Raw genomic sequence first — 23,890 nt, 5'->3', positions numbered from 1 at the left:
ATGTAGAATAGGGAATACATTCCAATACAGCTAAGGTAACCCTTTTCATATTTCCCTGTTGTTTGTTTGTTGGTGTGCTTGATCAATATGTCACTTTACGTATGCCTTTTCACATTGTTGCTTTCTTTGTTAGTTGAAAGTGCATACAAGGTTAGAATAAAACAATTACAGACCCATTTTTTTTTATCCCTTCACTTTCACGCCAATAGCTTATACAAGCTACTTAAGAGAAATCAAAGTTTACTAATTAACCATCTATCCACCTTAAAAAAATTTATGACCTATCTCTTGTAAACACTAAAGTTAAGTGTGAAAATTCAAAATATGACCTAGGTGTGGCTATTGGGTTTTCTTTTATTCTTGCGACAAGGCGAGATTGAGTTCCGTTGACTTCCGTTTAATTAGTTTAGAGGTTAGTCTAGTCTTCTTCCCAAATAGCTAGTTTAAAATCATTTTGCAAGATGGGGTTTTGTTTTATTAGTTGGAACTTGTGTTTTTAGGTACGGTAAATGAACTATATTTAGTTTGAAATGTAAACTGTGAATCTCTTTCTTCTTTTTTTGAGTTTGAGCTTGTGCTCGAACTTGAATTTGAGCTTGTGCCCTATATTAAGCTCGAAGTCAAGTTCGAGCTCGAGCATGCTCACTAAATGTGCGAGTCGAGCTTGAGCATGCCAATACTCGACTCGGGTAGCTCGATGACCAACCATAGTTGCCAATGCGCTATAGGACTTTAGCTTAAAACTTTTGTCTACTTACTGGATTTAATTCAAGTGTATTCTTTGCAGGAGAACTCTTAGAAGGTTAATTGTAAATAGTTTCACTAGATTAATTTTCATTACCTACCTTAGTTTATGGTTTAAAGACCTTATTAAGTTAGTTTTTGTCGTCCTATTCATCCCCTTCTTAGTAATATGATGTTTATCTTTGGTTGCAAGGGTCTTCGCTTACACTGTTTTCAAATATTGTTTGCAGGGAAAGGTGACATTCACCATATGTTGATGAGTCACAAGTGCATAATCAAGATGTCATATGGAAGAGTGAAGACTACATGCTTTTGGAGATATCGAATCATAGTTCGCAAGGTGTTGTAAAAACTATACTTAAAATAGTTATGTCGGAGAAGATGAGATCTTTCATTTTGATGCGTAAGGATTGTTTACTCGGATAATTATGTAGCTTGTACTTAGGTGGTGCGGTTCTATTTATACTTAAGTTTTAATTTCTTAAGCTATAAACATATGATAGTTCTAGACTTAAGTTGTAATTATTTAACGAAGTGTTGTTTGACTATCAATTGTTCCAAGTGAGTATTATTTGTTTTACATGAATGACAATATTTGTGAATGTAAATATTTATAAATTTGGGAGTTGTTATAGGTGGCTTGTGAAAAACAGAAGAGAAAATTCTAATAATTTTTTTAAAATAACAAATTATTACTAACGGATACGTAACCGTTACAAAGCAAAAGTGATAGTAACGGAAGGGCAAGTGTCACAAAGGCATAATTACGAATATTTTTATTTCTTGGGAATGAATCAAGCACAAAATAAATAACCGTTACTAATAAAATTACTAACGGTTGATACGTGTTGCTGAAATTAATTTCAGTAACACTTGATAACCGTTACTAAATTTTCTAACACTCTATATCCGTCACTAATATCTGTTACTAATATTTGTCACGCTTTTGTGTCGACGGAAAATAACCGTTACTAATATTTTTTGTAACGGATGTGCATCCGTTACAAATAAGCTGTTATGGTGTAGTGAAATGGAGTTATCTCAATCGACTATGTAAGGTCAAAAGATAACATTGCGGATCCGCTTACAAAAGGTTTAACAAGAGAGCAAGTAGAAAGATTATCAAGGGGAATGAGCTTAAAGCTTTTGAGATAATCAACCAAGAGTCATCATAATGGAAAAACCAACCTAGTTGACTGGAGATCCCAAGATCTAGGTTCAATGGGCCAACTGAATTATGTTTGTGACTCAGTTAGCACTGGAGAGTAATATTATACTCTAACCCATTCCTATATAAGGCGGTGCACATCCTGCATGAGAACCGGGATAAGTCAAGCTTTTAATGATTTACTATATCTTGGAAAGTTATGTTATCCAAGTGGAGTATTGCGGGGATACTCTTTATAGAAATCACCTATGTTAGTCGCGAAGTGAAATTGCTTCTATGATGAGAATTTTAAAGACAAATGTCTCAAAAGCACTATCCGAAACCAAGAAGTGTTCAAGGCCAAAATGAACACAAAGCGTGAGAACCAACAAAGATTCGAGATCGGTGCTAGCGTGAAGATGATTGTCTAGGTTTATACAAACGGCTGACAGTTCAAGGACATTAATTGAAGTCTACTGATCGTCCAATTAAATCCGATCGTCTTTCACTAAGGCAAGTTCAAGGCCTCCCATGCTACTTGACTTGATGCGATATCTTTTCATTTGTAAAGAACGTAAATCCGATGTTTATGATAGAAGAAGCCAAATTTTCATTCATGTGGGGGATTGTTAGAAAAATGATTTGCTCAAATCCATTTAAATATGAATGAGTAGTTTGTCTCCCAAGTTACCCCACTTAAGATGAAATGAGTTTTTCAAAAACAATGCGTAATGTGAGAAAAACCTTTTCAAAATGATGCATTTGTTTGAAAAGCGATTGCATTATCGAAAAGGTCGCGACCTTCGAAATGTGCCTTTGGTTTGAAAATAATTGCATCATGCCGAAAAGGTGCAACCTTCGAAATAGCAATCGGTTGAAAGCTTGATGCTATATGCCGTAAAATGGTGTGTCCTTTCGAAACATGTGACTTTCAAAAGAGTTGCTTACTTTTTCCCAAAGAGTCATTTGTGTTGTTTGAAAAAGCACCACTCACCTATAAATAGTGGATGAATTTGGAGAGAAAAGACACCGGATCACACGAGTTCGATCTTTCTCTTCTCCCCCGTTCTTAGTCAAATACTATGTTGTGTTATTTGAGTCTATAGAATTGAAGTCTTTAGCTTTCATAGAAGAAAATCCGTTCTATCTTGGGAGATAGTTTCCCATCAACCTTCAAGCACCGAGTGAGGGAAAATCTGTCTTAAGGACATAGTGTATCTACACTAGGCTCGGATTTAATTAAGAAGTACAAGACACTTACAAGACAAAAGGTTTGTATAATTTGGTAATTGGTAAAGAGTAAGTACAATTAAGTTGTATATTCCTAACACTACTGGCACATTTCTCACACATATAGGGTCATAGGGAAGCCAATTTCAGAGTGGATGCGACAGCAAAGAAGGGTGCAACACTCAGCTCATTCCAATAGACACGCTATGGAGCATACAAGACCAAGCCATATCACAAAACTAGAATATCCTTACAGGACGTACAATAGATTTAGTTAAGTTTGGAATTGTAAGCTCTAACAGCATTTTTGTACACTTTTTTCATTCTTAATAAAATCTCTAGTTGCGTGCAAAAAAAGACTTCGTCCCTTGAAAAATAAATTAAAATAAATTGTAGGTGAAATGGAGCAGTCCTTTGAAGCAGGTAGGCCACAGGCCACTTCCACCATGTGTTGATCAGCATCTCTCCACTCGTCCATATCACCCAAAGGATTGAGCTAGAGTGCATGCATGATGCATCTCAATATTGACATAAATATCGACTCTATATATCACCAGGTGAAAGCTGATCAAGATTTCTCTTTGTTTTTTTCCGGTAAATCTGATCAAAATTTCTCAGTCAAATTTTTAATCCCTAAAAGTAATAAATTAAATTGATAGTGTATCTTGTTTGATTAATCAAAGTGACAAAGAACGCTTGGTTCCCAAGGTTTGCCAAATCGCCATGGGATCATTGTTACTTGAATAACAAGTACCCGGCCATTGTGTAGTACAAGTACATATATGTTTAAGGTATTAACTAGGTAGGTTTTATAGATGTCTTTCACAGTAAGTAGTTATGCACCCAAATAAATGTAGTTATGTAACTTCCAATCTCCTGTGCCCGAGCATGGTTAACAATGGAGGACCTGGCTCTTATTGAATTGACCCTACGAGAACTAAATGATGGATTTTCCTCGATCCAAGCATAATTCCATCCATACCATGAAACGGGTGCGTAATAATTGTGAATATACGTTAAATGAGATGCCCAATCACACAAAAAACGTACATTTCACTCTCATGTGTTTGTTTCAAAGTTCAAACTAATAACTACATCTATGCTATGATGGACCTATTAAGCAATCCACCACATGATAAATACAACACACGGGAAGAATGCATGTACGTCTAGAAAGAAAATTTGAAATCAGAAATGAAACTACCTTGGCAATGTGCATTCATTTGGCTTCCATCTGTATTTGAGATACTGTTTATCTGGTCGACCATTCTTTAAGCAATTAAACGGAGTTTCAATGAAGGGACACTTTGTAGAATCATATAGAGGATAAGATGCATCATAAACCCATGTCCCTTGAAACAAATCACAACCATATGTTTGCAATTTTTCCATACTGCTATTTTGGTCTCCGCGCGCAACGTAAATCACTAGAATGAGAGATAAAAGAAAATAGAATTTCATTTGTTGAAGAGAATGAAGTAAAATAATTGAAGAAATGAAGAGGAGAGGATATTTGTTTTGAAAAGATGGGATTTTAAATGCAAAAAGATCAAGTAGGAAGAAATTGATGTTGATGACTATATATTGGCGAATATTGTCCTACTACTATGATAAAGTGTGTTTTTAAATCTATATAATAAGATATAGTGAAATAGCTATTTGATAGAAATGCATGAAGAAATGGAGTTATAAATTGACAAAAATAGAAGAAAAAAACAGAAGAAGAAGATTGCAGTTCACAAATTTGGATTTTTAGGTCCTTAAGTTCTGTTTTAATTTTTTTGTTTTTGTTTGGGAAAGGTTAGTTGTAACTTGCACCTATTGTGTACTGGTTTAAAAATTTTCCCAATAATTTCAAATTAAAGGAGCATCTGAAAGATTCAGGAAAATCAATTGACAAGTCACTCGAAAGATTAATTTTTGTATGATTTGATTACTGTAACACTGAATAAGATATCCGTCCATGACATGACCTTCAACACCAAAAGTTTGTTGGACTCTGAGACAGAAGGCTATGGGGGCCCACAATCTGTACACTTGTAAAGTTATATTTCAGCCTTTCCACGCAAACAATGGTTTAGTAATACAGTATCTCTTAATTTAATTTCTGAAGGACAGCAGGATTTTGGCCATTGTTTTTATTTTATTTTATTTTGGTAAAGGCCATCTTTTCTTTTATAATATAATAATATTTGTTTGAAGACAATCAAAGAGATGAGTAGAGTAGCTGGTTCCAAGTATCAGGTACACCAGCAAGGCACCAATGACTGCAGTCCATTCCCCCACTACCATATTTAGATGGGTGTCCATCTTTTCTCAATTGGGATAGAGTTGTGACATCAAGCAAATTAACTGGTTTTGACATCGTGCTTAGCACATTCTTCACAACTGATGCTGCTGGAAGTGCTCCTCCAGGATATGTTGACCCCTTGATTGGCTCTGTTTGCTGGTTGCAATCAGCCTTTGCTTCATTCCATTCTTTACCACTGATCGTGATTTCAAATCAATAAAAATTGTTAATTAAGAGAACTTGTGCAAGATGCTAGAAACAATTTGGGGGACTAATCATAATTGTATACTTGTGTGATTAAACAGTAATCTGCCACATGCTGGATTTAAGTTGACCTCACAGCTTTATGCCAAAAAAAGAGGGTTACCCTTACATATTTGCGGAATAGTGGATAGTAGCAGTGTAGAAATCGAAATGCTGCATTTAATTAGCTCATCACAAATTTGGATTCAAACAATTTCAACCTCAAATATATTATTGTGTTTCTAATTCACATCAAATATGTGGTTCTATGAAGTCATTAGTCAGCACTTAAGCTAATTAAATGTTTGTTTCAACTTTTAAGTTAATCAAAGAAAAATAAATGTTCGAGAATGATTTATAAGTCAATTAAATGGGTCTTATGTCCCTGGTAATTTTCAGTTTTTCACTTTAAATACACTTTTTTTTTCCGTCAAACTTCATATATATTATATATAGAGTAAAACGTATATATACCTGTAATGAGTTGGTGAAGTTCCCTGAAAGAAGACTCTTGTTTTTGCTGGATCAACATTGAAATCTACCCATTTAGACCACGTAGCTAGCCCTTTCTGAAAAGCAACCAAGCGATCCATGTCTTTGTATGTATTGTTTCCCTCTCTAATGTAGTCCCATCTGCAACACAAAATCACCATTTGCATATTCTTGTTAGGTTCATTTATAGTAAAAATTGAACTATGGACATCTTCATTTTTTTTTCCTGATAAACATCTTTGTTAAACTGCTATATATTAAGCCATCAGGTTTGAGGAGTTCTTACGGTTGTTTCTTTCCTTTGTGAAGCCACCAATGCCACGAGTTGAAGATCAGCACGTCCATACCTTTCCAGGCATTGCCACCTTCCATTGAGTCAAGATTTAGAACTCGACCAATCTTTTCTGTTAGTACGTCGACTAGAAAGACATTATGTGATAGCAACACGGAAACGCCATAATCCTGAAGAGTTCATTGTTGATTTAGTTAGTCTAGAATTAAAGACCAAATGAAGAATTGAAGATGAAGCTAATTAATCTATTGATAAAATGAAGTTATTGTTATTGCTTTTAGAATTAATAAAATAAGATTTATCGCGTATGTGTTGCCGTGTTACATGTATTTTTAGGTACTTTGATGATCGACATAAGCTTTGGTTAAGGCTGCGTCCTTAACGGCTCATTTAACACAGTTGCAATATAAAGTAGACCATGTCGTTTTCTTAACATCAAATTATGAAACTTCTAATTTGTAAGTCCACGTCCACGGTCCACCTTCGGACCCGAGTAGATTGTGCACGCTAAAAGTCTAAAACTAGCTAAGGTAGAGTGGTAGACGACCTGGAATGAGGCTAAAAATAACTTAAAACATGTGATTGCACTTGTAATCAAATTGACTAGTCAACTGACGTTCAGCATTCACAAGAATTTCGTATTCTTGCAGGTACTTGCATTAAAAAATAGCTAAAAGCTCAACTACAGTTTAAAATTAATTTAGCCAACAACATGTGACATGTGAGACGTACTGTTAGGTGCAGCCAGCAACATATATTTGTGACATGAGCGACTGTTAGGTGCAGGTATCATACCGTGAGTGTAAACACAGAAAGGTCCTTTGTTCTTCCCAAGCTGTAGTGTGCTTGTGGCACTGCAGTGTGAAGCATGCATATGAGTGATTCCCACTGGTTGAGACTTAGAGAATCCCCCACAAACATTATCTTTTTCCCCTTTAATCTCCTTAAGAAATCCACTCCATCAAACCTACATCGAAATACATCAAGTAACAACGATAAGATAATTGTTCCACTCCGTCCGCCTACTCCATCTAGCTTGGACTGTGAGCCAGCAAGAATTGAAACACTGGTACTGTGTGGTAGACTGGTAGCTAGGATGGCGAGAACATTTGTGAAAACAAACTGATGTTTAAAAAAAAAAGGCAAAAATCTATTCTTTGGAAAATGTCTGAAATTTGGAAATTCTTTTCTTACAAAAAGTTCAGATTTTGTTATAATTATGTCGTTGTGCGTAGCAAAAAATTCAGGGCCCAACGCTGCCGACACCAATAATGGAAATCCAGCAGAGCCCAACGAACCATGAACTGTTTCATGAATGTCTGTAATTATAGAGCTTGTATAATTATTAATTAGAGATCGATAATAGCAAAATATTAGTAAGTTGCGACTTGGATGAGTTGCTTGAAGTATCGAACACCATGATGGTACAATTTTTAGCTACCAAGTACATTTAAATTAACAAATATGAGCAATAATTGACAGAAGACTGACATCACGAATAAAGGAGCGTGTGATTTTTGTTAGAAAAAGAGGTTTCTGCACAGAAAATGATTGTAGTACCTGTGCCCTCAAGTACTACAATTTTATTAAGACGCCATTACTGAAGAATTGAAGATACACACTTTTCTCAGAAGAATATTATAATACATGGCTAGTTATTGATTGAACTAAGCTTCTATCATTCGACCGCTAAGTGTACCAAGTTCTAAAATCCAAACGAAACTTGCAAAGATAATTGTTGGAAAAAAGAAACAACAACAAAGAATGTGTGTAAGTAAGATATATATACCTTGGCAAGTCACAGGAGTTGGGCTTCCATCGATATTTTAAATAAGTTTTATCTACCCGTCCGTTTTTTTGACAGTCGAATTCCTTATTGATGAATGAACATCCTGAAGTATCATAAAGGGGATAAGATTCATCATATATCCAACTCCCTTGGTATATATCACACCCAGTTGCTTGTATTGTTTCTTGGCTATTAAGTTCCTTCCCATTCACATCAGTTTTGCAGCAAAGAATTACTATCAATACAAAAGTAATGCAGTAGTAATGCATGTTCAACTTAGAATCCATCTGAAAGAAGAAGAAGAAGAAGACAGGAAGAAGAAGAGAGAAAGAGTGGGGTGTGAAGGTGTAGTTGTTGTACACTAGCTAGAATACTTGTATTGACTGTTAAGAGTGAAGGCTGTGTGGTTTGTTTTTATGTTCGCGTGAAGACAAAGGTTAAACGTTGAGATAGGGCCATTTTTCTTTCTCGTGAAAGCATGAAGCCAATTACTCAATATATTAAACTTTAACATGCATGTTTTAAAGGGAAGTCGTTGTTTTTCTGAGCTGTTTTCTTTGATGTGAATTAACTGAAAATGAAGACTGTTTTGATGGTATTTGAATGTTGGGAAATTATAGTGTAACACCAGGTGTTATCCTTACTATATATGTGACACAACCCAATAATAACGTGCCTCGTGCAAAACCACTTGAGCAACTTGTTCGAGTGGTAAACCAGGGAAAAAAAGGAAAAAAGAGAAGTGTTCTATCCATTGCCAGCACCACACAAAAAAGAGAAGTTTTCGTTGGCAATTGCGAAAGATGCTGTTGTCATCTATCCCTAATCCCTATCCATTTCTATTTCTTCCTCTTCCTTTTCATCTTATTTTAAACCCATATATTTCTCCTCCTCACTGTATACATAGCTACACCATAATCGTCACCACCCAAAGTCATTGCCCACAAAAAGTAAATTGGGTTGATTTCTGGTTTAGTACAATCTTGCTAAATTGATTTGAGCAATTATAATTACCACCGTTTTTGTATTAAGAATTTCAAACACAATTGAGAAAAATCTATTTTAATTTCTATTAAGATTTAAATTTGGAGATGGTTATATGAACTCCACCAAAACGAACTCTAAAATGAACTCCACCACTTAACTTAATGAATTAGAAGCTGTTTTTAATATAAATATAAATCATTCTCACAAAAAATTAGCTCATTTGAAAATATACAATCTCATCAAAAATCATTTAGAAAAATTATCCAATGGTTCAGATTTTTTTAATTTCGATACAACCTTTGATAATGTGACACATATACAATTGAATTACTTTTTGGTGGGAGTGTTCTCTATATGTATACATCCATAGTACAAAATATCAGGATATGGGTATTTATCAATCTCTGATTTATGGATATGTATCGTGGATATATCTCTCTCTTTGGAAATATTTGACATTGTTTCACATGCAAATATCGTAGATATATTCAAAATATCGACAAATATCATGGATATTGTGGATATTTCTTAATATATCATGATACATTATTTATATTTATTTGAAATATAATAGTAAATATTAAATAAAATTGTTACATATACAAAATATCGTTAAATATCTCCAAATATCACAAATATCGTTAAAATATCACCGATATTTACAGTCGTATATATCTCTGAACATATCGGAATATTCATATATCTTTCTCTGAAATCTGGATAGATATCGACAAATATCACGATATTTTGTACTATGTATACATCCACAAAAAATTAGTCTATAATTCACTTTGTAAGTTCATTTTTAGAAATGGAATAACTGTAAGGTGGAGTTCATATAATCATCCCTCTCTCTTATAATTGAAGGGATTTATGCTTTAATGATGGTCTTATAACGATCCCCCTCCTATAATTGAAGGATCCCCCTCTTATAATTGAAGGGATTTATGCTTTAATGATGGTCACTTCCAGAGGTCGTTAATTAATATTAAGAGAGGGAGAGAGAGTGGAGTGCGTCGGTCGCAAAAGATAGTTGTCGGTGGTGGAAACATGGTAACAAACAGAGGAAAGACGGTTGTAAAGGGTGATATCTGATCTGTGTCACTTCTTTTTCTTTTCTTCCCTACGGTTTGCTCTAATTAAAATCGCTTCTTCAGGTTATCAAGTTGTGCCTTTGACGTGTCCAGCTCACATGATTTTGGTCTTGGCTTACATTATAGAACGACTCTTGAATGTTCTCAATTATCAAATTTTCTTTAACAAACAACCTTGGAGGCATTTACCTACTGCTGAACTGTGATCAACTTGGTTGGTGACTTGGTGCTTTCCATCTGGCATATCTTGATAAGAATTTTTGCTGTCTTTCTTAATTTAGTTGCCGAAAAGAATTGGCGACCTAATTGTAGTCGGGGTAATACTAGTTAACCCTTTTCTTTTTGCCGGAAAAGAAAACAGAAATAGGTCAAAAATCTTAGAAACAACATAACTGTTTCTTTATTCAGATAAGTGTTAATTTCATGCTCAATAGTTTTTACACAAGTGTACTAAGCATTTATACAGGTGAAGAAACATTAGAGGGATATAGGAAAAGAAAAAATAAAACAGAGTTAACATACTCTTGACTGTTCATTCAAGATATAAGAAGAACTTAAAACATCGCGGGACCTGCTGCTTAATTTACTCTCTGTCTTTCCAATACTGAGAATCTGGATTAACTGGGTAGAGATCAGAAGCAGATGTTGAAGACTCAGTCCATGGTGCTTCCATAGACATACTTTGGGTCTGGCTATCATTCATGCTCGGATCTAGGATCTGTTGGTACTGGTTCCGGATGGCCTTAAACTTCATATCATCACTGGAAATACCGGAACCTGAAGCAACCTTCTGAACAGCAGTTTGACCTTCAAGCATGCTCACCACTGAAGACATCATAGGCCTAAGTGTTGGAGATGAATTAGTGCATAGGAGAGCCACATTAATCATCCCCAGAACCTCTTCCTTTATATAGTTGGATTCCAACCTCGGATCAACTAACTCCATCAGTTCTCCTTTTTCTTGTAGAACCAGTGCCTAAAAACATGGAAAGGTGACAAAGAAAAGAGTTTTTTTTTTTATACATTTCATGCAATGGCTATGACCCCATTTGTATATTGTAATACAAGTACAAAAGCATATGAAATAATCCAAAAATTTGCATTACCCAATCAAGAAGATATATACATTCTTCTTTCGGTCTGTAACTCGTATTGCTTTTCCCACTAACAATTTCCAAGGCAACAACTCCAAAACTGTAGACATCTGCTTTATCGGTCAGGTAGCCTCTCATTGCATACTCTGGTGCCATATATCCCCTGCAAAATCAGGAGTGCTTCTGTTACATTATCCTACAGGATTTTGAGCCTAGCCATGAGAGGCTATTTGGCTTGCTTCTACCACAGACACAATAATATCAGACTGGAGAGCATCGATCACGTATTCACGTAGTATGCAAAAACGCTCTCTTTTTCTTCGCAAGGGTTTTGAAGTGATTAAAAATATTTGAGCTCTATAAAGGTAGCAGTAGTATAAGAAGTAACAACATATTCCGAATGAGAAGAGAGAATGTGGCAAACCAAGGAAAAGAAAGAACTACTAGAAGCATCAACATACTTTGATGGAGGAATGAAAAAGTGTAACTCACAAGGTTCCAGCTATTCGTGTGCTGATATGGGAATTCTCCTCTTCATCAAGTTTAGCCAAACCAAAATCAGATACTTTAGCTTTGAGATCCTTATCAAGCAATACATTGGTAGCTTTAATATCTCTGTGAACAATCTTCAGTCTTGATTCTTCATGGAGATAGGCCAGAGCTCTTGCTATCCCAACACAAACCTTATGCCTAGTTGGCCAGTCCAATTTCAATTCACTTTCTTCATGACCTTACATAATGAAATGGCGACAAATTGTAAAATAACCGTTTCACCATCTGATAGTCAAACAGATCAACAATAAAACAAACCAAACAAAGGAGAACTTACCAAACAAAGCACGCGCAAGGCTGTTATTTTCCATATATTCATATACTAGCAACAATTGATTTCCTTCAATGCAGCATCCATAAAGTCTGACAAGATTCGGGTGTTGCAGAGCAGAAATCATTCCTATCTCATTCACAAATTCACGATTTCCTTGCTTTGATTTAGATGAGAGTTGTTTCACAGCAATAATAGTACCATCTGATAAAAGTCCCTGGAATTTTGTGATGTAAGGGTATATATAACCTTCAAATTTTAGGAAAATGTTATGTCTTGTAGAAGCGTATATGGATCAAAAACAAAGATTAATACGTATAGTACCTTGTAAACAGGCCCAAAACCTCCTTCTCCAATTTTATTTTCAGCATCGAAGTTGTTTGTGGCAGCTTTAATTTGCCTTAATGTGAAAGAACCGGTTTGTAGATCTAGACCTCGCAGATCTGTACAAGAATTTACATCAGCATGGAAGTACATTCTGTAATTATAAGTTTACTTGTAACTTGTCATATTATCTGGCAGTCATGAAGTCTAAAGATATGTGACTTCAAAGATAAACATTCTTTTTTATTGCATCTAGTTTCATGCGCAAGACATCTCAGCTGATGAAAATCATCTCTTTCCAACCCAAAATATTCATAATGGGTGATTGAAAAAGCCAAAAAGGCAAATGATATCTGAGTTTTATACCAAGTCAAGTCCAGGTGAGATTGTGATCATATCAAAATAAATTAAATGTGAAAAAAATTCAGTAGACGAGTGCAAGGCAGCCAAGTAAGAGCGAGTCCAATAGAATGTTGCAGTCTCCGCTTTAGAAAATCAAGTTCCGTCAGACGCAACATGCTATTTAGCATGTCACAAGGGTGCCAAATAGGTCTTTTACAAGGTGTGTTGTTTTCAAGCCTTTTTAGCAAGCAAGTTTGAATGCAATGGATCTTTTGGTTGCCAAATAAGTCATGAACAGCACATTGTTATATAGCACCTGGTAGAAAGGCAGGTGAGATAGCACATTGCATTGCGATTTTGGATGAATTGATGTAAAAATGCATATAGAACCCGACCTAGCAATCCGCTGGACTTGCTTTAAAGTTGCGTTTAGAAAAACAAAAAAAAAGAAGAAGCTTATGCATCCATGTTTTCTCTATTGTTGATGAAGACTTCTTTTCATAAATCATCAAAATCTATCCTCGATAAGGTTAAATTATTGTGGAAATTGTAGTACATTGTCAGTAAGTATGAGTTAATCTGCACAGATATGTTTCATTTTGTTCTTGTTACAGAGTTAAACTTTCATGTTTTATTAAGAAACAAGTTATGGCATTGGGAGAGATCTGACCTTCATCAATTTCATTCTTCCGTCCATAGCATCCTTTCCACCAAAGAATACCTAGAACTATCACAATAAGACATGAAACTGAAAGCACAATCCCAACCACAAGACCTGGAGAAATCTTCTTTCCATCTTCTGATGGCAGTTTAAAATCTACATAAAAGAAGTGCGATTAGGATTGGAGAAAAAACACAACCTTACACATTAACACGTAAATCAACTCTATCTTACTAGAATGCTACAGAAAGCTCCAACAACAACAACAACAACAAACGGCTCTGATTTGATGTGATCTTTTGTTTTACTTTGATGGGAATCAAGTGGTGGAACTGTCAAAGCTCAAGCCCAAGTTTTTCTTTTTTATATTTAAAATATTTATTTAAAACCCTAAAAGCATCAGCTTTAACACTTTTAATTAATATCGATCAAACCAACTAACTTCTAATCTGTTACAACTTACAAGCACTTGTTTATAACCTAAAGTTTGCTTGGCACAAAGCAAACCAATAGTCTACTAACATGTAGACCAATTAAAGTACAAATAAATGAAAAAAATAACAATAATAAAATCAATACTTGGGCTTGAACTTCGACAGGTCCACCACATGATTCCTATCAGATTTTCTCTAGTAAGACGAAGTTAAGGACCTAATGTGGTATAATAAGTTAAATTTAAACATTCCAGGCAATATAAACTATTCAAGATAGAATAGTGATTCCATCTGAAGAACAAAGTCCCCAAGAACAACTCAACAGAACAAACGACTTACCAGGAGTTACAGATATAGCTGAAACAAGAGGACCATAGGTTCCTTTAAGAGGGATCCCTGTTGTCCCTTTCCCATTCCAATAGAAACGAATCTCTAATGTGGTACCAGTGACAACTGTAGTAAAATTTTTAATGACTGCCTTCCCAACACCACCTGCTTCATCCTCGATGTTAAAATCCTTTAGCACCAGTTTTCCCTGCAATATATCAATCTAGTAAGCAACTAAACAAGGGTCTTGCATGTTAATGAACATTATTTCACAAACTAAAACTACCTGAATGAATATATCAAATATGCGCCTCCCTAGGCTTTTATATGTTTTGTCATTTGTAAACAATATCTCTGCAAAGTGAAGGCTCACAGTGTAGTTCCCATTCAGCAGGCAAAATCCATAATAAGTTAGAGATAAGGGAGAAAGGCGTGCAGTCATGTACAACTGGTAGTCTTTCATCGTAAGTCCAGATGTATTTGTAGCTATATAGACAGTGCCAGCATCATTATCCATGAAATTACCGGTGCTGCTGAACGCCCAGTTATATCTACTCAGGAAAAATTTGGAGGCCCCACCAGAATCTATATCGTCTTCAAATGTTGTACTTCCATCAGCAACGACTTCACGTCCGCCAGAATTGATATGGAAAGAATATGAATCTGGTGAAAAGCAGTAACAAGACGTTGTCAGATAAAAGTTCAATGAATTAACGGAAACGGCATATATCCTCTTCATACATGTATTTGACATGTTGCAGGAACTTTTTCTTTGGACATTCTGTCATACCTAGGTCTGGACCAGGATTATTGTCAAGGGTAATTATCCTATAATCTGTGGATCTGAAAACCTACCTGAATGGATTATTTCAGCCACTCTTTGAGACAGTTGGTTGAACACAGATATATGGATCAATTTAATTTTCTAATCGAATGCGACTGCGTGCGTCTGTAGTTAATCTCAAATAATATCAAAAATAGAAACTGTAGACTTACTCTGCGGACACCGAAAACTCTTTAAGCACGGGAAAACTCCACTTCTACATCAGTACAAAATCAAGAGTATTTCAGCATTACTTATTCAGATATGTTCTTTACACGAAAAATAAGTCAACGGAATAGATTCCCTAGTGACATATGCTTCAATAAATTCAGATGAAATTTAAGGTAAAAAAAAAAAAAAAAAAAGTGTAGTAGCTTACGAGTTGTTCCCCATGGAAGAGCTACCAAATAAGTTTCTGAAGAAAATAATGTGATGTCAAAGGTATTATAATAAAAAAATAATGTTGAACCAGTTAGAGGAAAAAACTCAAGATCTAAAATAACAGAAAAGTATCTTACACTTTCCCTTGTTGACAACTAGGTGACCCTGAGCTTCCCAGAGAGAAATTGTTGTAGGAAAGATCACTGGTAGTAAAAATTTCCATTACGAAAGATGATTAATGGTGTATTGATAGGAATAAGCAAATGAGCAAAGAAACTTACATTGTTTGTCCACTCTTCAGCATACTCTCAGGCACAGGTCCAGTCAGTGCATTTCCAGTCAAGTAACTGATGAAAATGCATGTCATATATTAGTTATAATCTAAGTCGCATGTACACTTCATATTCTTTAAAAAGATCCGTGTTGGGCACACATACACACAAACACGTTGTGCATACATTTCCAAATTAGGGTTTTTTCTATACCCTAAAAGATTAAGAAAATAGTCTATTTCCATAGAAACAACTCGATGATATGCCACTTTTATAGTTAAATTATTGTAAGGAGGCACTTTGTAAGGTCTTGAGCCCAAGAATTAGTTGTGTAACTAAAAAATAGTAATATTTTCTTTTTAGTAAGCTGTGTCCCTGTGTCCTAATTCATTTAGGCCCCGTGTCAGACACTTCGTATCCATGTCAGACACTGACACACGTATCCGTGTCAATGTGACTTAGGTTATAATCGAATAATTGGATATTCTTAAAATGGCATGAGAATACCTACCAAAAGAATACAATATAATAAAAATGATTCTTACATGAGCTCTACACTTTTCAGACTGTTGAAGCTGCTAGGAATCTCACCTGTTAGTTTGTTAAAACTGAGGTCTCTGACATAAGATAACAACAAAAAAGAGCTAAGCATAAGTTTCCTTCCAAAAGAATGCACTCACTGGACATACAAAATGCGTTTATCTACTTTCTGTTTAATAAGAATGTGTTCATATTAAATATTAAGAACAATCAAATATATCATCATACCAAAATAAAAGACCAGGAGGAAGAAGACTCATTTAATGATAATAATAATAATAAAATCTTTCAATATTGCTAGAAGCCCAAAACGTCCTGAAGAATGGTTCGATTCGAATCATCTTACCTGATAGAGTGGGAATTGTTTTGCAAAAAGATGTAGAAAATGGTAACAAGAATAACATGTGTTCATAATTTTGAAGACTTTCAATCATTCTTGTGTCATGTTGTTTAACAATAGCAGTTTGTTCACGATTTTGAATTTTAATAGGACACTTTAAAATGCTTCCACCAGTAAATTTACTTGTATTCTTAAGCTAAAAGTCTCAAACAAACTGGTACCGAGAGCTCCAAGCTTTTAATCATGGTGATCAGTTAAGGATGCTTTCATCTATTTGTTATCTAGCAACTGTATCAACAATTTCAAAACCAAATCATTCTACTGGTGTTATGTATTAGATACTATCTCAGCATCACTTCTCCATAATGGTGATCACTTGCTCTGTACATGAAAAGTCTAATTAAGTTTGTGCAATGCAATATATACATAACCCTAATAAACAGAAAAAAAAACAACTCTAAGAGTAATGACCAGCCCATACACCTGTCAACACTGTCTCCATTTAGCCACCCAAGGCCAAAAGCCCATATGTAACAGTAAACATACCCCCTCCCCCAACAATGCCCAAAGCCAGTGGCGGAGCCATGAATTTGTTCCAGGGTGAGCCGTTGTACTGTGAGCACTACCAATTTGCGAGGCAGTTTAAATAGTTTGTCCACGCGCTGATTTTCTTGTTTCTTTTCTGCTTTTTTTTCCATGATGACAACAAATATTCTTTCTATTGACTATTAAATAATCATTATTTACGTAAACAAACAATTGTTAATTTATTCACTCATCAATCAAGTTAATTTACATAATAATGGAGTGTCTAATTTTAAAGTGTATGATCACAACTAATAGTTAGGTTAATTACTTTATTGGGCTAAATAATATAATTAATTGGATAGGATAGTTAGTATTTGTTTTATTAATTTATATAGTAATTTTTGAAGGCTATCTATATGTATTTCTTGTTTCACCCTTTTTCCTCTTCGATAAAATAAAAAAAAATGTCACATGTTCTTTAAATTCTAATACATTCCATATGGTTTTTAATAATTGGAAGAGGATGGAATAATGGGATAGGTTTATCGTAACACTTTCTTTCTTTGCACAAACGAAAGTTAGTGGCTGTGGACCCATGTGTTAAGGCATATTGAAGTCAAATTAGGAGAAAATTACCATATCCCCTATAGACACCAAGTATGACAAATGAAATGCTTTAATTATTCTAAGGCCAAAAGAGACAGCAATACATGGTACAGGGGAGCTGTTAGTCAAAGTTTTACAAGAGCTAGCACTAGTAGTACTTTTTTTTCTTGGAATCCAAGGTACGCCAGGGTGTACTCTCGGACCCCCCTGGCTCTGCCACTGCCCAAAGCACTTCAAGGGTGAGGGTGTTTTCCTCAAAAGGCCTGGCAGAACATTGTGATATACTCAGGATCTAAAACAACATCCTATTAGATGAATAGATTTGGGGCTAAACCCCCATCTGTCGTCATCACATACTTTTACTACTATGGTTAGAACAAGTCTAGCACTGATTTTATTGTGCATCACACATGCTCTGGTAGTTAGGCTAATTTTCCGATGCCCAGTTAAATGTAACTACGATTGATCTTCACTGGTACTCGATCATCATGTAACTTTTCACTATTTCATAAGATGGGGAGCGAGACTTCTCCATTGTAATAGTGAAAAGAAATTCTCATGTGAAATCTGGTCATGGAAAACAAGGATTGCAATAGGACATTAACTAAATCTCTGTTATTCATAAGGAGAACCTTTCTATTTTATAGATGATGCAAGGAAAGAACAGCTTACTCACAAGGTTTTCAGGACGGTCATATCACCAAGGTATGCAGGCATCTCTCCAACAATATTACAACTCCTCAATACACTACACAATAATGTGCATATCTCAGAACGTCAAGAAGATAGATATTTTAGAATTTCATTAGTCATATTAATAAGATCTAGAAGCATACAACTTACAGTGTCTTCAAGTTGTTCATGTTACTTAGTGGAGGAAAAGAAGCTTCTCGTCCTTTTAAGTCGCTTATCCTCCTGCAAAATTCATAGTACATAGCAGAAGATTCCTTAAACTGAAATTCTTCAAGAGCATCACAGAATACACTATACAATAAAAAAAATTATCCTTACAAATCAGATATTTTGGTACAAAGAGAAATTCCTAAAGGTATGGGGCCTTCCAAACCGCTCGCCTGGATTTGTCTGTCATTGTAAACAGTTACAATAACAAATGCAATTACTAGACTGAACAAGGTGTCGAGAAACTTAGGAAGATAATCAGAACTTTAGATATACAAACACCTACATTTTGTCAAGATTGGTCCAGTTTTGAATAAAATCGGGTATCTTTCCAGTGAAATGGTTATCACTGATCCGACTGCATAACATAACAAGAACCAACAAATTATATACCGATGCATGAAAAGAAAGGATACAATGGTACAGAAACTTACAAGTCCTTCAAGGTGGTAAGCTTAGCAAGCGTCTCTGGCAAAGGCCCAGTAAAATTGTTCGATGTTAACAAACTATACGATTACAAAAAAATTAGTGGACATTGGTTAGTACTTAAAAGCTACATTTATTAATTAATATTATCGACGATTCCAGGAACCACTTAAACCATACCACAAAGGAATCAGAAGACCTTACATTCTCTCTATACTGACCATGTTTCCAAATTCCGGAGGAATAACTCCAGAGACATTGTTGTACTCCAATGTACTGAAAAAAAAAAATCACATTCTACTTATTAGTGCAAAAACTTTCATACATTAAAAAAAATGTTAAAAATAAAAACAAATTAGTACTTACAAGGTTTTGAGAGTGGTAATGTTTGCGAGTTCGATAGGGAGAACACCCGATAACCGATTTCCAATAAGGGAACTGTAGTAGTAGTGAATGTTAGCCAACAAAAGCAATGGTTTGTTAAAATAAGCCATGGAGTGGTACGTAAGAAAAAAAACTTACATATTGATTAATTGCATGGAACCCCATTCTTTAGGAATTGAACCGTTAAGATAGTTGCGCGTAAGGTCACTGTAAGTGAAGCATAGTAAGAGAAAATTTTAAAGTGTTTGAATAAATGCTTTATGAGAAGAAAATAACGTGAGTGGAAAGTTACATTTCTTGGAGGTAAGGAAGCTTTACTAGTTCTGGTGGGAGAATGCCAGGTAGACTTTGAGCTTTGAGAATTCTGCGCGCCAAAAGCAAGATAATATTTCAGGAATATTTTAAGGCGAGAGCTCTGTATATTCCATCTTTACCCTTACAAAACAATACACAGTCTATACTTAATATAAGAGCAAGTCCAATGTGGTGCTGGGCTGCTAAAGGCAAATATAGCACCCGAACCACCAAAATGTATTTCTAATGGGACTGCTAAAAACCTCTTAAATTTGGAAGGAGTCATAAATCCAGCCAAAGTTAAGACTTTCGCTAGCAGCGGCCATAATAAGTTTCGGGAGACGGACGGTATAATTTATGTCGTTTGTTGGTAATTTGTGAACAGACAACATAAACTTTGTCGTCTGTCTCCTATTTTAATTAAATGGACGGATAGCAGAAACTCTGCCGTCTGTACCTGAAGAGAAGAGAATTGTGTGTTTTAGCGTCTGAACTGTTTCTGCCGTCCGTATCCCATTTTAGCAGCTGCTAAAAAGTCTCATTAGACTGATTTTTGGATTTTCCGGTGCCAAATTTAACTGGTCTGCTAAAAGGCTTATATGTTACTTTTTAGCAGGCCATTATAACAGCCCTCCAGTGGACTTGCTCTAATAATGCAACAGGGCTTTATGACACGGGCATGTCATTTTGTGGGTAATGATCAGTTTTTATTAAGAACAATGGAATGATGGAAACAAAAATAGAAAGAAAATCATACATGCTGATGACGTGGCAGACGGTATTGTTAGCGTAGGAACAATTGCAGGTAACGGTATTCTGAAATCCTTTCTCTTTCTCAGGTTGAAGTGGTGTCTTCCATTCCGATTCTCCACTGCAAGGATCTACACTGAAATTCCAATTCGTCTTCCCTAATGTCTTTGCTATCTCCTTTAAAGCCTCCACTGTATAAACATTCAAACAAACTTACTAAAACGAAGTAGAATTAATGAAGCATTTTACTTATAATTCAATCATTACTATTCTTATTTTCTTTCCCTATATACACATATACATCAAATAAGTGTTCAATCAAGAATTTAAACGTATAGTTTCTTGTGATCAATTTCAAGTTACTGATATGTACGTGTATATATACAGGGTAACAGGGTGTCCAAACACGAGCATGACAAAATGTTTGAGACCCTTCATTCAAGAAAACACCCAAACGCGAATGTTTGACTTGTTTGTTTTTTTTTTTCACAATCTTTGTGGACGTGTTCAATCTATCACAGACTTGTTTCTTTGGTTTTTATGGATTGTAAAAGAGAAGTATGCATGTCCGTAACTCCATATTACCTTCATTAATTGGAAGAAGAGCCGCTTCTGATGCAAGCAATAAGAAGTAACTGAACAGAACAACACTAAAAGTGAATAACCGTCCAAAATGCATCATCTTTACGACACTTTGGACGGTAATAAATTTCTGCATGACAAATACTTGATTATTGTGATGAAGGTCGGTTAAGGGGAAATAAAAGGTGGTGAGAACTGAACAAGAAGTAAGAGGGGCTATTGTTATGCATAAGGGAAGACACTACTGATCAAGGTTGGTCATTGCTTCATTGGCGAGAGACAGAGAGAGAGAGAAAGGAGTGAACGTGGGACATCGTAATGCATCATGTATAGGTCGAAACCAATTGCTTGCTATATATCAATTGATATAGAATTGGTTGACTGTTTATCATTGGTCCATTTCAATTGGAATTAGTCTGTCAGCATGCATTGTTTTTGAGTATAGATAACGTGCTGAAGTCTTTTCAAGGGGGAAAAAAAAAGTCAAGTGGTTAAGTACAAATGTACAATGACCAAATTAAATTAAATTAAATTAAATTAAATTATCAAAAAAAAAAATGACTAAACTAAGTTAATTAAGTTTCAGAAAATTTTAATGCAGTAGATTATTAGTTATAGATTTCAAAACACCCTGTTAGTTGTTCTTGGTAGAGTTCATTAAAGTTCTAATCTATTACCAATTTGTTCAAAATCCTACTCCAATGTTTTGTTTCCCTGAGCTAGATTTGTACCTTCATCTTCGTGCTTGCAACTATGTCACGCATAGTACAAAATATCCCGATATATCATGATATTTGGGGATATCTATTCATATTTTAGAAAAAGATATATAAATATCACGATATGTTCAGAGATATATACGACTATAAATATCGGTGATATTTCAACGATATTTATGATATTTGGGAATATTTTGCGATATTTAAAGATATTTGGCGATATTTTATGTATATAACAATTTTATTTAATATTTATCATTATATTTCAAATAAATATAAATAATGTATCATGATATATCAAGAAATATCCACAATATCCATGATATTTGTCGATATTTTGAATATATCCACGATATTTGCATGTGAAACAATGTCAAATATCCCCCAAAGAGAGGGATCTATCCACGATACATATCCAGAAATTGAATATTGATAAATACCCATATCTTGATATTTTGTACTATGGTTATGATTATAATTTTTTAAGCTGAAGGATTATTAAATTAAAAATAAAAAATAAAAATAATAATAGCTATAGGAAGATGATGAAGAGAGTATAATAGGTAATACAAATCTACAACGTGAGCATGTAAGGGTGGAATTTGAGCCGAGTGGCTTGGGCTTGGCTCGTTTAGCTCGACTCGAACTTGTTTGTTTAATAAATGAGTCAAGTTTGAGCCTACATGATAGCTCGTGTAAAAAACGAGCTTGATGAAGCTCGGCTCGATAAGCTCAAATAGCATCACCTTAGTATAAAATAACCAAGTTATTTGGGCTCGGGTTCGTTCATATATTATATAAGCCAAGCTTGATTTTTTTTCAAAGTTCGCTTAATAAACAAGCCGAGCTTGAACACAGTGAAGCTCGGCTTTATTAACTCGAATTCCACCCTTATGAGCATGTAGTTATTGACCCAACACAAAAAAAAAAAAAGCATGTAGTTATTGTGCGGTGAGAATAACAACACCCTTTTTTTTGGCACAATCTTTGTGGGCACTTGTAGTTGAATGTATCACAACTCATTTCTTTGGTTTTTGTGGATTGTAAAGAGAAGTGTGCATGTCCATACTCCATATTACCTTCTTTAACTGGAAGAAGAGCCGCTCCTGATGCAAGCAACATGAAGTAAGCGAACAGAACAACACTAAAAGTGAATAACCGGCCAAACTGCATCTTTAACTTGTAGTAGGTATTATTAAGAGGAACAAAACTGTTTTCCGATCCTTTCGATCTGGATCGTAGATTTCTGCATGACAAATACTTGATTGTAAAGAATTATGTTATTCTGAGCATGTCATTTAAAGGGGAATAAAATGTGGGGTGAGAATTGAAGAAGAAGGGAGTGGGACTATTATGCAGGAGGGAAGACACTGATCAAGGTTGGTCATTGGGCGAGAGCCTGTGAGAGAGAGAGAAGTGAACGTATCCAATTATTTGCTATTTTTCAAAGAAATAAGAATGGGCACACTGAGAATTGACTCGAAGTTAAAGACTACGTACCTATCGTGGGGAATCGAAATTAAATCTTCTAGACAAGACTTGTCTGGAGATGAGATTCATGTGTACAATTTACAAATAATTCCACTTTTTTGTGTCAATTTTACAAAATCACTCCTGATATTCCGAGTCATGTGCTTCTCAATTACACCTGTATTATCAATATCACTATTCTATTAGGCCATGATAATCTCAATTTCTTCTCAATTAGACCACACCTATATATTTTGACTTTTCAAAGGTTTTTTTTTTTTTTTTGACTGTTTTGCCCTTAGTTGTATTTTGGAACAAAACCGATGTGGAACTGCTACACTCTCTAACTTACCTAGTACACGCAATCTCTGGGTGTACTTTGTGATTGTGACCGACCACAACGAATTAGCCGTTCGATTACCCTAGTGATACGTGTCACCGACGGATTTGGATAAAAATATAAATGAAGTAGTCGAAGCTAAGTTAGATATATTATGTAGCAATTGTTATAACTACTATCAGCAACATTATTTATACTCATTACTTATTTTTCGTTTCAACA

At 35.0% G+C, this 23,890-nt stretch overlaps 3 protein-coding genes and 1 long non-coding RNA gene across 5 annotated transcripts in view; 1 reads left to right on the top strand and 3 right to left on the bottom strand.

Moving 5' to 3' along the window:
* On the top strand, window positions 1-1,330 carry LOC147518851 (uncharacterized). Its single transcript, XR_015211903.1, has 2 exons — window positions 1-35; window positions 975-1,330. It is a non-coding gene; the product is annotated as an uncharacterized LOC147518851 (long non-coding RNA).
* LOC147518850 (protein trichome birefringence-like 43) overlaps window positions 1-4,897 on the bottom strand; it is a 30,219-nt gene extending 25,322 nt beyond the window's left edge. The window contains exon 1 of the mRNA XM_086590573.1: window positions 4,326-4,897. Coding sequence (XP_086446699.1) covers window positions 4,326-4,582 — 257 coding nt within the window. The 5' untranslated portion in view covers window positions 4,583-4,897. The remainder of the gene's footprint in view (window positions 1-4,325) is intronic.
* Window positions 4,898-5,029: 132 nt separating this feature from the next.
* LOC147518849 (protein trichome birefringence-like 38) lies at window positions 5,030-8,832 on the bottom strand. The gene is made up of 5 exons (XM_086590571.1): window positions 8,228-8,832; window positions 7,234-7,405; window positions 6,433-6,608; window positions 6,129-6,287; window positions 5,030-5,607 (listed from the first exon to the last, which is right to left on the bottom strand). The coding sequence occupies exons 1-5, from the start codon at window positions 8,512-8,514 to the stop codon at window positions 5,328-5,330; spliced, it is 1,074 nt and encodes a 357-aa protein (XP_086446697.1). The 5' UTR covers window positions 8,515-8,832; the 3' UTR covers window positions 5,030-5,327.
* A 1,853-nt stretch (window positions 8,833-10,685) lies between these two features.
* On the bottom strand, window positions 10,686-23,289 carry LOC147518848 (putative leucine-rich repeat receptor-like serine/threonine-protein kinase At3g14840). 2 transcript variants are annotated; one of them, XM_086590564.1, is made up of 24 exons: window positions 22,938-23,289; window positions 20,565-20,748; window positions 19,806-19,877; window positions 19,652-19,720; window positions 19,496-19,567; window positions 19,334-19,405; window positions 19,138-19,209; window positions 18,990-19,061; window positions 18,815-18,886; window positions 18,647-18,718; window positions 18,480-18,551; window positions 16,335-16,406; window positions 15,799-15,864; window positions 15,655-15,720; window positions 15,516-15,551; window positions 15,310-15,353; window positions 14,600-14,976; window positions 14,326-14,521; window positions 13,562-13,708; window positions 12,550-12,668; window positions 12,232-12,442; window positions 11,895-12,132; window positions 11,415-11,565; window positions 10,686-11,284 (listed from the first exon to the last, which is right to left on the bottom strand). In XM_086590564.1, the coding sequence occupies exons 1-24, from the start codon at window positions 23,029-23,031 to the stop codon at window positions 10,892-10,894; spliced, it is 3,039 nt and encodes a 1,012-aa protein (XP_086446690.1). In that variant the 5' UTR covers window positions 23,032-23,289; the 3' UTR covers window positions 10,686-10,891. The 2 variants fall into 2 exon arrangements, with proteins under 2 accessions (XP_086446690.1, XP_086446689.1); XM_086590563.1 differs by lacking the exon at window positions 22,938-23,289 and adding an exon at window positions 21,143-21,391.
* Window positions 23,290-23,890: the final 601 nt, after the last annotated feature.

The sequence above is a fragment of the Coptis chinensis genome, chromosome 2 (assembly GCF_015680905.1).
Source record: "Coptis chinensis isolate HL-2020 chromosome 2, ASM1568090v1, whole genome shotgun sequence".
NCBI classification, from domain to species: domain Eukaryota; kingdom Viridiplantae; phylum Streptophyta; class Magnoliopsida; order Ranunculales; family Ranunculaceae; genus Coptis; species Coptis chinensis.
This window is presented reverse-complemented; position numbering and strand designations above follow the sequence as displayed.